Raw genomic sequence first — 14,215 nt, 5'->3', positions numbered from 1 at the left:
CATGAAAATTATGCATCTTTTGTTTCTCTTAATTAGGAGTAGTTCAATTGAAGCATGATAACTAGCTTTAACTAAATTTTGGTTGGTGAGTGAGTAAGTGAATATGTTTTCTGAGAAGGACTGGTAAACTCATCGGCAATTCCAAGCTTTAATTTTGCTGAGTTTGGAAGTTGCATGCAGTTCCATTTCCATAAGTTATTGACTTTTAGTTAAAGCGTTAGGCAGACCAAACTATTATTATTCTGCAGAAGCAAAAATAAAAATCAACCTCCCATCCAATATTGTTAGAGAAAGGGTGGTTCACTCAACGTCGCTTTCTTACTTAAATCTTGTCTACTAATTTTGTTGCCAGCACAAAAGAAATAATGAGCTAGCTAGCTCTTTCTTGGACCTACTTTCCTCTGTGGGGATTGGTTCACTATTGCGGATGCTATTCAAAATATATATTTTATGTTAATCTCAAGCTATTTAGGGTTCTCCATCATTCGTATTAAGGTCTTTCTAATACAGGTTATCCGAGTAAAGTGAATCGAATAAAAGCTTATTAAAATAGAGCTTATAAAGAATTAAGTTTTGTGAAAATTTAATTAGCTGTTTAGTTAGAAAGTTGTAAAAGAGTTTTCTAATATTAATTTATTAAATGAATAATACTACATTTACGGTAACTTTGTATGTTTGTCATGTAATTTCTTTTAATTATTTTAAATTTAAAATCATTCAATAATCTTTTATCACGTCAGTTTGTATAAAAAGTTTATAAGTTTAATATTACTCATCCTCCCTTATTCTACCTAAACTAAGAATTTTAATACTAACCTTATCAAAAACTACAAAGTCCTATTTTAACAAGACTAAATAAACTAGACTTTTAATAGAAAAACTAAATAAGCTTAGTTTAATCTCTAAGGCTATCTCTAATGATACTCTTTATTTTAAATAGTACATTTCATATAAATAAATAACATTTTCATTGATTTTTAAATATAAAAAACAAAATTTTTATTTAAATCTAATAAAGTCTTTAAATTTTAAGAGACAGAATATGTTTTTTCAAGAAGAAAACTTAATAGGAGAGATAAATTATAAATAAAATGCATAAAAACTTGCAATTTATTATTTAAAATTATGATAGAGAGTGAAATTTGATTCTCTTTATCCTAATTTAAATGTGAAGAGTGAAACTCACTCTTTAATTTATATTTAAAGAATAAAAAGTTTGTTAGAGCATCTCCAAATGACTCTTTATTATAAAGAGTTTATCCATAAAAACAAGAGTCCAATAGACTCTTTATATTTAAAATATAAATTAGAGAGTGAGTTTGACTCTCCACATTAATGAGAGAGTCAAATTTCACTCTCTATCATAATTTTAATTAATAAACTATAAGTTCCTATACATTTTGTTTATTAATTCTCTCTCCCATTAAGTCTATTTCTTAAAAATAAAGAGCATCTTCATTAAATTTAAAGAGTCTATTGGATTTGAATAAAAAATTGTGTTCTTTATATTTAAAAATTAATAAAGATACTCTTTATTTATATGAAAGATACTCTTCAAAATAAAGAGCATAATTGGAGATGCTCTTATACTCTTATTTTTATAGATAAACTCTTTATAATAAAGAGTTTAGGTTATATGAAGAATTCTTTGAAAGTGCTCTAACATTTTTTTTTTTTTTTTAATGTTTGGTAAATATACAAGCAACTATTAAATTTTAAAGTAGTCAACTTTCGGTAAAATTATAAATGAGCTATTTTTCAATTCACACCCCTAGAAATATGTTTATGAATTTTCTCCTTAATGTTTAAGAGCATCTCCAAATGAATTTTTATATGACCTTAACTCTTTATTATAAAGAGTTTATCCATAAAAACAAGAGTCTAATATGTTTTTTATCTTTAAAATATAAATTAGAGAGTGAGTTTGACTCTCTATATTTAAAGAGTCAAATTTTACTCTATATCCTAATTTTAATTAATAAATTATAAGTTTCTATCTATTTTATTTATTAATTTTCTCTCTTATTAAGTCTGTTTCTTAAAAATAAAGAACTTTTTACTCATACAAAAGATGCTCTTCAAAACACAATTAGGATGTCGTAATAGCATAAACCTGTTGGTCTAAGTTGAATTTAGACATAAATATTAAATGGCGAATTTATGGAGGGACCTCATAAAACATTCCGTACCTGGACAGCTAGGCAAGGTTAGCTGTCAAAAGTGGGGCTCCATTGGATAACTTATTATGACACCTCATTTTTATCCTCTTGACTAAGACATAGCCAGCCAGCCAGAGAGGACTCAGGAGTCAGGACTATCTTACAAACTATTTACTCTACCCTCAATCACTTCCATGTATTTTTCTTTGCCTCCAAAATTAGGGATCCACGTGAGCTGAATATAAATGTGTTATTCATATTACTTATATGCGTGGTATACGTATTACGACAGGGTTTTTTTCTTTTGGCAAACCCCCAATGTGTTTGCTCTTTTTTGTGAGCGCCCATTGGTTTTAAATATCGCTCTAACCCTCATGTGTTTGGTTTTTTTTGTTTTTTTTTTTAAAGTGGACACCTGTTAGCTTAAAAAATATGACACAAACCTCAATTTTTGAAGGAAATAACGTTTTTTACTATTTACCTAAATTCTATCAACCTCATACTCAAAATCTATCAACAATGTTAAGGGGTTAATATATTTTTTGGAAGTTAAATAGATAAAATTGTTAATAAACTTGAAGATTGAATTGATAACAGTTTTAAAACCAGCGAGCGTTTGTTACCAAAAAAAAAAAAAAAAAAGTCAAACATACGAGGTTATGGTCGCATTTCCGAAACCAACATATGTTCACTATAAAATATGTCAAACACAGAGAGTTAATACATATTTTTAAACTAATGGGTGCTCACTATAAAAAGCTCAAACACACAGGTTTTTTTTTTTTTTCAAAAACCCCTTACATAATATGGTATAATTGAAAGCACATATATTTAAAAAATAACATGACATTTATAGACTAACATTATCAGACGAATTTATATAAAGAATTTGTATGTATCCAATATATATTTAATGAAAAAATTGTATAAAACTATCAAAAGTACCATATCAAAATAAACATGTTGTCATGTATGTACCAAATTGATGACAAATCCAAAAAAATTTGGGTTATGGGTTTGTTTATTATTTAAATAATAATAATCATGTGAGAAGTTTCAATATTAATATGACATTATTATTGAACGAGTAACATGAATATGACTCACTTAACATGTTTAATAAATATATCATGCTCGTATCTCAATACGATTTAACCTATTTATAACAAGTTTAACTTTTGGACATATTCAACTCATTTAATTAGTTTATGATATGTTTAATATATGTCTAACCCGTTTATTAACTGTTTCACAAACAAATTAAACAATCCGTTTAATTAATCTTGTTATAATACACAACTTGTTTAATTAATCCTGCCACTAAATAGGTTGGGGGTTAAGATCTTTAATTCAAACACAACACAATTAATCAGATTAAGTTTGTAAAGGCAAATATGATTGAAATCAACCCTAAACCGTTTAAACCACATTTTGATTGGTGTTATATTAGACAAAAATTTCTTCCCTACAGTAGATTAATAACTATAAACAATTATACATTGAGATGGTGTTATTGAATCAACCATAATGATTTAATACTCACTGTCTTAAATTTTTAACTTCTCATAGATAAGAGATTAGGGATGGGCACTGAGCCGGGGCGGAGTTGGGGACCCCTATCTCCAGCCCCGGCCCAAAAACCCAAGAGGATTCCTCGGTTCTAGCCTGAAGCTCGAATGAGGAATTCCTGAATTAGGCCCAATCCCCAAATGGGGAATTTGGGAAATCCCTGGAATCCCCATTTGGAGGTTTTGCATCCTTGAGCCTACCTTATTATTATTTTCTCCAAATTAATAAATTCTAAATAAATAACAACTATAATATAACATGGGCAATAAGGTAATGGAATTGAAATAATAATTCAATGAGGGACAAAAAAAATATATATATAAAATGATTTATTTATTTATTATAATAAATAATATCAAATGATACATTATACATATATAACATATATATGATGTATTAACAAATGATTACAGATAATAACATAATATATATATATATATCAAATGATACGTTACACATATATAATATATATATATTATGTATATCAATTGATACATTATACATATATAACATATTTATTATGTGTTACAAATATTTATAATGATTTATTATATTTAATCAATTATTATTTATTACTCATTTGTATATGGTTTCATAAAATACTCATACAATTATAATTTGTTCTTTTATAATTTATGGCTTGATTGATTGATTTTCAACTATTGAAATTAAGATAGGATTAAATGGTTAAAATTAAACCTTACTACAAATATTTATATATAATAATAATAATATTGTATTGGCCAGGTCAGAGAATTCGGGTGAAGTGGGCCGAGGCGGGGCAAGATCAATCCCGTTCCCAAATTCAGGGACAGATTTTGAGCCCGGGCTTGACCCGAACTCCAAACAATTCGGGGAAACCTTGCCCCATTCAAGCGGGGCTGGGTTGGGTCCCCAACTTGGCTGGGACTATGCCTATCCTTAATTTAGAGATAATGTTTTATTTTTATACAAAATTTATTTGATTATTGTTTTAAATTATTTATTTCCACTGATTCCATGATAATTTATACAACAAAAGTTTAATGTGGCTGAAACAAAATTGTGTCACAAAAATTACCTCTAGATGGCTTAACAGTTCGAGTCTCTCCTCGATTACTAATAAGAATAACTGCTAAAGTTTTTACTTTTAAGGTCTAAAAAATCAGTTGGCCATAAAAAAAATAAAAAATGGTGTCACAAAATGCAACTGATTTGACATGGAATGAAGAATGTGACACTGTAGAAGGATAGTTTATTATATATATAAAAATACAGTAAAACCTCTCTATAATTATAATGTTGGGATCAATTAAATTTATTAGGGCATCTCCAACCCACGCCATTTTGGTATAAAAAACACCAAAATGGCGTGGGTTTTTGCTCTAACCCAGCGCTAGCGCCACACCAAATTGGCCTGGCACTGTAGGTTTTTTTTTTTTTTTTAAATTTTTGTTAAGTTAATTTGATATTTTGATTATTAAATTTTACACCAAAAATCACACCAAAAATGATGAAAAAGTAAAAGTAAGACTTTATTCAATGCAAATATTAAACTACAATAACTCAAAGTAAAAATTAACACTAATTTAAAAACTCTAGATCTAAAAAGCTTGAATGGACAACACATCTTTTTGAGCTTGAATGAATAATATCTTTTGAAATAAGCTATAAATTTAAAAAGCTTGAATGGACAATACATCTTTTTGAATTAGCCACAAATCTCAAAAGCTTGTCGTAGATGAAAAAATCCGATTTCAAAATTTTCTTGCTCGACATAGATAAATTAAGGATACGGAGGCTCATCATGCTCTTCGAAATGCATTAATTGATCATTTGTGGGAAGAACATGCTAATTCGGAAAATTAAATTACTATTAATATGAAATTTTATATTTGTGTTGTTATTATTATTATTTTTTTTGGTATCATTTTATATTGGATGTAATGTTTTTCTATATTAAATGTAATATTTATTTGATTAAATAAATGCTTAATTTTATTAAATTAGTATAATTTTCAAAGTAATTATTATTTAATAAAAATATCATTCACAATATTTAATTAATATATACAAAAATAACGAGTAAAATAGATTAATTGTTTATTATTATAATAAAAGAAAAAGAAAGAGAATGTTATAAAGAATATTCTTTTTAGTGTAATATTTGGTGTAGTAGGTTTGAGATGCAATAGTATTTTACACCAAAATTTGCACCAATTTGGTGCAATGGATTGGAGATGGTCTTACTATGAGGAGGTTATAATTTAATAAAGGTTTAGTTACAAGAATTATTGTTTTGATTTATTATTTATACTTCATGTTTTAGTAGTATTAATATTTCAATTCATTGTTTTAGTAATATTAGGATAGTACGAAAACAGATATTAAAGAGTTATTGAAAAATTGTGTGATCAGATTCGACAACTTCACTATACTAATCAAATGGATATTAATGTCTCCCTCAATTATTCAAATGAGCAACAAGTTGTGTATGTTTTAATTACTGAAGAAGAAATCATTACCGGAATTAGACAAGAAGAGGAAATAGATAATCTTCACGATGATAGTACGGAAATACCAAAAATTTCATGCTAAGAAGCTCTAAACATGTTGAGATCTAGAAATATTTTGGCTTCAATAAGAAGGTGTCCTCTTGACAACTTATTACGTACCCACATGATAAAAAATATAGTAACAACTCTAAAACATAAATCATTATCCCAAATAACTTTAGATAAATAATATATTTCATCTTAAACATTTAAGACAACATAACATATATTTTTTATAATATATATATAATTATTATCATGTAGAGGTAAGTTCCTTAAGACGGACCTAGAAAAATTATAATTTATTACAATGTGAAATTTATTCTTATTTATAACTAACCCAAATTGAGACCAAATTTTTTTATAACTACATAAAAATTATTACTATATAGAGTATTATTATAGAGATGCACTACGTGTCATACTTAAAATCACGTCCAGTATATTTATAATTTACATGTGATTGTCAAGCACTTTTTTTCTTTATATTTATAATTTACTTGTACCTTTTTTTTAGTAATTAAATGGGAGAGTTGTTCGAAGGTTGCTATAACATGATATAATTTGTTTTATCTATTGGATGTATACTTCAACTAATATCTCCCAATCAGAGTAATTTATTCACTTATTTTAAGGGGAATTATGTTTATAAGTCAAAACAATTAATTAATATTACTTATTATCTAAAGAAGTCTATACATTTTATGAACAAAGTTTATTTATTTAGATGATGATATTGATATATAATAAAAAGTTTATTTATATTTTGAGTTTCTAATATACACCCTTTTCAATTTGTCAACTTATAACTTAGCTGCTTGGACACATTTAAAGAGAACTTTTTTCCAAGTTTAAGAAACTTAAAAGTGATAAATTGATATAATTATTAAAAATTAAATAAATTATTAAAAAATAAGAAAAGTTAATTTATCATTTAAAGTTTAAAACACACATTAAAAACATTTTATTTTAATCAATAATGTTAGTAACTTGGCATATTCTACCAACTCCTTTTAGTTTAAACTGTTTAATTGTTTTATATTTATACATATAATTAAATAGTGAAAGACAATGAGTGGTTGGCAAGTTGGAACAAAAGAGCCATAAACTGAACTAAAGAAAGGCCGAGGAAGGGGTGGTGGCCTGGTGGGGGATTAAATTTAGAGAGAATTAATACCAGTGTCCCCAAAGGCCAAAACCACAGTGGTAGCCACTTTACTGAATGGATAAGCCTCTTTACTTAACTTAAGAGTAAATTAAACTTTTTGTCGGTGTAATTACGTTGACACGTCAGACAATAGTGACCTTATTCAAATTTATCCAATCCAATTCCACACTTCGCTGTCTCGCACTTTTACGCGTGAGTGCCCACAGTAAAATGCTCCACCTAAACTTGACTTTGATAGGCTCAGCTCTCTCCGGTTACAGGTTCTTTCCCCGATATCCAATTACTTATCGCCACGTCACACGTGCAAAAATCTTTTCTCCTCGTTCTTCCCGACAAGCTGACCGTAACTGGCGCTCTGTGATTTTCCAGTCTTTATACGAGAAGGAAAATATATTATAATCTTTTTACATATTTATTATCGGATTGAAATGACGTAAACACCCCATGAACAGAGACGTGGCAGGCGCAAACAGTATTGGAAATTGACAATAACGCCCCGCCAAAACTTGCCACCTTTAGAACGCAAGGGCGTGTTTGTCTTACACTAGTTTTAATATAAAAAACAAGCAACTAAGCAAGGTAGTCGAGTCAAATCCAACAACAATCCATAGGAAAACCAGAACACCCTAGATAAAATCAATTTTAATTAAATAATCATTTTTGGTTCAACATATAATAATAATAATAAAAAAAAAATCATGAGATTTATGAAATTAAAATGCAACAAATTAACAATATATGGAGTAAAATGATGGGGTACTGGTAAAGTAGAGAGAAAAGCGGTTTGTGAAAGGAACAATGAAACCGCAGGCAGTAATAAGGGCATTTTCACGGAAATAGAGGCATAGGCATTATTAATTTATTTTCTTAAATCAAACACCATTAATCACGAGGAAGGAAGCACAGCACTCACTCTTTTTGTGTATAAAAAGCTCCCTAGCCTCGCCTTATTCTCCATCCCATTTGTATATCCTCTCTTCGCTTTGCATATTTGCGTTATTTCTATTGGAGCTCTGCGTTCATTTCATTCATTGATTCGTTCTTCTGTTCATCTTCTTTCTTTGTATATTTTGTTGCATTTCAAGGTAATAGGATTAAAGCATTTTCCTTGAAGCTTCTTCTTCTCCGTTTTCGTTTTCTGATTGGTTCATTTCACACACTGAACATTTTATACTGCATAAATTTTGTACGTGTGACGGGTCACGATGCATTAAAAGCATAAAAAAATTAGCGGCCAGTAAGACGTAAAAAAAGTCATGGTTGTGATGATGATGATGATGATGATCAGACGTTCACCGTTCAGATTCACCTATACCTAAGAGACCCCACATACTGCATCTAGTAGTCTCTGTCTCGATTGTCGACCCTACACGCGTTTGCTTTCCTTTTTCTTCATTACTATTTCATCTCTCTCTTTTGTCTTTGATTGTAGGGTAAGTTTCTTGAACCACAAGAACTGTAAAAATATCGTTAGGTTACATTAAATATCTCTCCGGTTTTAAAGCTCAGTAATCATTGACTATTTCTTTAGTTGCATTTTTCTGCAAATTTTTCTTTCCGAAATCAAATTTTAATTCGGCTTCAAGTCTAGTGAAATTACTAAAGTACCCTCGAACCATTTTAATTTATTACCTGCCGTAGACAATTTCGGCATTTACCATTGTCGGGCTCTGGTAGTCTATAAATTTCAACGCCAGACTCCTACTTTTGCATTCCTTTTTCGTTCTTCCTTGTGTTGTGCCGTCTCTGTATTTCGTTTAGGTGCTTTATTTCTCTTTTTCTTGTTCGTTATTCTGTTTATTTTTAGTTCTGAATATTATGTCTTACGTATTCTTTACAAAGTTTCTGTTTAATATTTCATCTGGTCAATGTTTTGATGACAAACCAGTACTCTGTTTCTTTACACTAACACAGTTCTGGATCTTATTACAATTGCTAGTGATCTTGTTGTAGATTTTTTATAACTTCTTGGAATAAAAAAATCAGCTTCAGATTCTGTTGCTAGTCAAAGTTTGTTTCCCCTTTTTACATGATCCTGCAACTCTGTTTACTTGGTAATTAAGAAATTTGTTGAGTATGGTAAGCATGCACCAAATGCAGAGAGATCTTAATCTCTGTTTAAGTAAATTAAGACCGTAATCTTAGTTGAACTGTGAAAGACTAAACTTCAATTAATACGTTAATGTGGTTGGTTGGTGAGACTGAGGTGGTAGGTTTTGAATTTCTGAACTTTCCTTCTAGAATAGCATAAACTGAGGTTGGTTTTGACTTAAATGATGTTTATCCATGATCCATCTCTGCCTATTTAACTCTAACTTTGTTTGGATAATTTTCAACGTGTTACTTGCACTTTGATCCTCTGTTGTTGAAGTAGTCTGAGATTTTTGCTACTGTTGCTTGTTCAGAAACAATGGGCGACCGTGCTTTGACTCGCGTTCACAGCCTCCGTGAACGTTTGGATGAAACTCTTTCTTCTCACAGGAATGAAATCTTGGCCCTTCTGTCGAGGTAATCAGCAAGGATCTTTGCATTTAAAACTAGTTTTTTTTTTTTTTAAATAAGCAAGGGGGAATAAATTATTGGTTAAATAATTGATGAGTTGGAGTATTTATGTTGCAGGCTTGAGACTAAGGGGAAGGGGATCCTGCAAAACCATCAACTTATTCTTGAGTTTGAAGCAATCCCTGATGAGAACAGAAAGAAACTGAGTGATGGGGCATTCGCTGAAGTTCTTAGATCCACTCAGGTACATCATCAACTTCGTTTCCTTTTGCCACTATTGCGATTTCTTTTACAGTGCTTAGTTTCTTAACCTGTTTCGACTGATTTCAGGAAGCGATAGTCTTACCTCCGTGGGTTGCACTTGCTGTTCGTCCAAGGCCTGGTGTTTGGGAGTACATTCGTGTGAATGTTCATGCACTCGTTGTCGAGGAGCTCCGTGTGGCTGAATACCTCCACTTCAAGGAAGAACTTGTTGATGGAAGGTAATAAACTTTGGTTTTGATCTATAGATTTTTTACCCCATCTCTTTTATTTACTGAGTTTTGTTGCTTAATATGAATGTTTGTTTGTGTATTGCAGCACCAATGGCAACTTTGTGCTTGAGTTGGACTTTGAGCCATTTACTGCATCAGTTCCTCGCCCAACTCTCTCAAAGTCGATTGGAAATGGAGTGGAGTTCCTTAACCGCCACCTTTCTGCAAAACTCTTCCATGACAAGGAGAGCATGCACCCACTGCTTGAATTTCTCCGAGTCCACTGCCACAAGGGCAAGGTATACCTGTTGGTCTTTAGATTTACTGGATTTCAGGATGTGAAGATGTTCTTAAGAAAATGACCGCTGTGCTAATTTGTTAAATGTTTTGTGCAGAATATGATGCTGAATGACAGGATTCATAACCTGAATTCTCTTCAGTATGTTCTGAGGAAGGCCGAGGAGTATCTGTCTACGCTGGCACCTGAAACACCCTACTCTGAGTTTTTACTCAAATTCCAGGAGATTGGTTTGGAGAGAGGTTGGGGTGACACCGCAGAGCGTGTTCTAGAGATGATTCAACTTCTTTTGGATCTTCTTGAGGCACCTGATCCCTGCACTCTCGAGAATTTCCTTGGCAGAATACCCATGGTCTTCAATGTTGTTATTCTCACTCCCCACGGATACTTTGCTCAAGACAATGTTTTGGGTTACCCTGACACTGGTGGCCAGGTATTGAAGTTGGCGAGCGTAATCTGTTGTAGGTTTAGTTGGTGTTATATATGCTTTGTTAACTAATTTAAGTTTCTTCCAGGTTGTTTACATCTTGGATCAAGTGCGTGCCCTGGAGGATGAGATGCTTCTTCGTATAAAGCAGCAAGGACTTGACATCACCCCTCGCATCCTCATTGTAAGTTTTCTCAAGTTCAATGGGATATATGAGCCCCTTGTTGTGGGTTAATTTGTTCAACTGGCTAGAATTGTTGGTGTTATACAATAGATCTTCGGATCAGATCCCACTCTCACTAAGGTGGGGAAGGCTGGGAAAGGGTTTGGGTTAATTTCCAAGTTTGTAAAAAATAGTTATGGTTTCTTTTAGTTTATTCAAAGCTGTGTTATGAGCCTAATTTTTGCTTTGTGCTAAATCTTATTGTCATACACAGATTACTAGACTCCTCCCGGATGCAGCAGGGACAACTTGTGGTCAGCGACTTGAGAAAGTGTATGGAACTAAGTATTCAGATATACTCCGAGTTCCCTTTAGAACAGAGAAGGGAATTGTTCGCAAATGGATCTCACGATTTGAAGTCTGGCCCTACCTAGAAACATACACTGAGGTAAAAACATTTCATTACGGGTAGAATTTTCACTGATTTTGATTTCTTTATTTTAATTGACTAATGAGCCATTTACTTTTTGATATTGCCAGGATGTTGCTGTTGAAATTGGTAAAGAGTTGCAGGGCAAGCCTGATCTGATCATTGGGAACTATAGTGATGGCAACATTGTTGCTTCTTTGTTAGCCCACAAATTAGGTGTTACACAGGTTTGTTTCTAAGACCTATAGCTGATGTCTCTTGTTGTTATTGCTACATTTAGATGCTTTTCTTTTCGGCACCTTGAAGTAGTGATAATTTTCTCATGTTTTTTGCTTTTCTTTCCAGTGTACCATTGCTCATGCTCTTGAGAAAACAAAATATCCAGATTCAGACATCTACTGGAAAAAATTGGATGAAAAGTACCACTTCTCTTGCCAATTTACAGCTGATCTTATAGCAATGAATCATACAGACTTTATCATCACCAGTACCTACCAGGAAATTGCTGGAAGGTCAGATCTCTTTTACACAGTATACGATATTATTTAATTATTTTTTACTAGTACTGCTATCATATCGAGGCCCTAAAATTGTTACCTTCTTTATGATTTCAGCAAGGATACTGTTGGCCAATATGAGAGTCACACTGCTTTCACACTTCCTGGACTCTACCGTGTCGTACATGGTATTGATGTGTTTGATCCAAAGTTCAACATTGTATCCCCTGGTGCTGATATGAGCATATACTTCCCGTATACTGAGGAGAAAAGAAGGCTGAAATCTTTCCACCCTGAGATTGACAAGCTACTTTACAGCTCTGTTGAGAATGAGGAACACTTGTGAGTTTGCCTCCCTTGCCTTACCATATTTTATATTTAATGTTTAACTAAATTGATAACACCAAATAAATTATTGAAATCAATTATTGTTAATGAATTCTTTTCAAACAGATGTGTGTTGAAAGACCGCAGCAAGCCTATCCTATTTACAATGGCAAGGCTGGACCGTGTGAAGAATTTAACAGGGCTTGTGGAGTGGTATGGGAAGAACACTAAGCTACGTGAATTGGTTAACTTAGTCGTTGTTGGTGGTGATAGAAGAAAGGAATCCAAAGACTTGGAAGAGCAAGCTGAAATGAAGAAGATGTATAGCCTTATTGAAACATACAAGTTGAACGGCCAGTTCAGATGGATTTCATCTCAGATGAACAGGGTCAGGAATGGTGAATTATATCGCTACATTTGTGATACAAAAGGAGCTTTCGTGCAGCCTGCATTGTATGAGGCCTTTGGCTTGACTGTTGTTGAGGCCATGACCTGTGGATTGCCGACATTTGCAACTTGCAAAGGTGGTCCAGCTGAGATTATAGTGAATGGAAAATCTGGCTTCCACATTGATCCTTACCATGGTGAGCAGGCTGCTGAAATCCTTGTCGGCTTCTTTGAGAAGTGCAAGGTGGATCCTTCTCACTGGGACAAGATCTCACTGGGTGGGCTGAAGCGCATTGAAGAGAAGTTAGTACACTGCCTTCTGTCTTTATAAGCTTTTGATGAGTTTGTTTGAAGTTTGTTTTGAGATTTTTTCTTTATTTCCCTTGTTGTGTAGGTACACATGGAAGATATACTCTCAAAGGCTTCTGACCCTGACTGGAGTTTATGGCTTCTGGAAACATGTATCTAACCTTGACCGTCTTGAGAGCAGACGCTACCTCGAAATGTTTTACGCCCTCAAGTATCGTAAGCTGGTAAGGTTCTTTGAAGATTTCTTGAGGCATTTTTAAAAGATGGAAAAAATTTGGTAAATGAATGTAGTTTCTGTAAGAGTATTTTTCTGATCATATTGCATTTCATCTGTGTGATGTTTTCAGGCCGAGTCTGTTCCTCTGGCTGTTGAGTAATTAAAAGCTGAGGAAGTGTCATGGTGGTTGGTCCAAGTGGAGGTTTCTGAGTGTTGAAGAATAATAGCTGTTTGGGGATTGCGATTGGACGAAATGGAATTTTTTACCTCTGCTTCATTTTTTTTCTTCAATATTTTTCTTTTGCGTTTTCTCGGCATTGTTTGCATCTGGGTTTTGAGCCCATCAATTCCAGTAAAGTTTGTGACTTTTGTTTTCTCATCTTTCTGCCTTCATTTCCTGCCTATTGTAATCTAAATATTTCAATCAATTTTAACATTTTACTCTGCTAAGACGGATTATCAATATCGCTGAAGAACCATATGTTGTGTTTTGACGAAGTACCAATTGGAAGTCATTTCCACTTTTCCGGCAACGAATAAGCAAATGAGATACTGAATTTCTTGAGTATATGGTGCAAAAGAAGTTCTGTAGGCAGAGGGTGATGCTGAAAGTTACTCAATATTTAACAGTTGTTTTCAACCAATGCCAAAACTCGATCACTGCCTCTTTGACAAAAAGAGCGTACGGATTTAATCCTTCGTCATCAATGTGAATGAATAATTTTCTAAATATTTTTTGCCGTTGGTTACGAGGA

The 14,215-nt window shown here is 32.3% G+C and overlaps 1 protein-coding gene across 1 annotated transcript; it reads left to right on the top strand.

The window, feature by feature from the left end:
* The first annotated feature begins 9,039 nt into the window (after positions 1-9,039).
* On the top strand, positions 9,040-13,923 carry LOC116142065 (sucrose synthase). Its single transcript, XM_031427519.1, has 14 exons — positions 9,040-9,191; positions 9,836-9,938; positions 10,050-10,176; positions 10,263-10,414; positions 10,512-10,704; positions 10,801-11,136; positions 11,219-11,314; positions 11,568-11,741; positions 11,834-11,950; positions 12,069-12,235; positions 12,338-12,562; positions 12,674-13,237; positions 13,329-13,467; positions 13,591-13,923. The coding sequence occupies exons 2-14, from the start codon at positions 9,841-9,843 to the stop codon at positions 13,618-13,620; spliced, it is 2,418 nt and encodes an 805-aa protein (XP_031283379.1). The 5' UTR covers positions 9,040-9,191; positions 9,836-9,840; the 3' UTR covers positions 13,621-13,923.
* Positions 13,924-14,215: the final 292 nt, after the last annotated feature.

Source organism: Pistacia vera, unplaced genomic scaffold, assembly GCF_008641045.1.
Source record: "Pistacia vera cultivar Batoury unplaced genomic scaffold, PisVer_v2 Contig404, whole genome shotgun sequence".
In the NCBI taxonomy this organism is placed as follows: Eukaryota; Viridiplantae; Streptophyta; class Magnoliopsida; order Sapindales; family Anacardiaceae; genus Pistacia; species Pistacia vera.
Note: the sequence above shows the minus strand (reverse complement) of the source record. Positions and strands in the feature narration are given on the sequence as shown.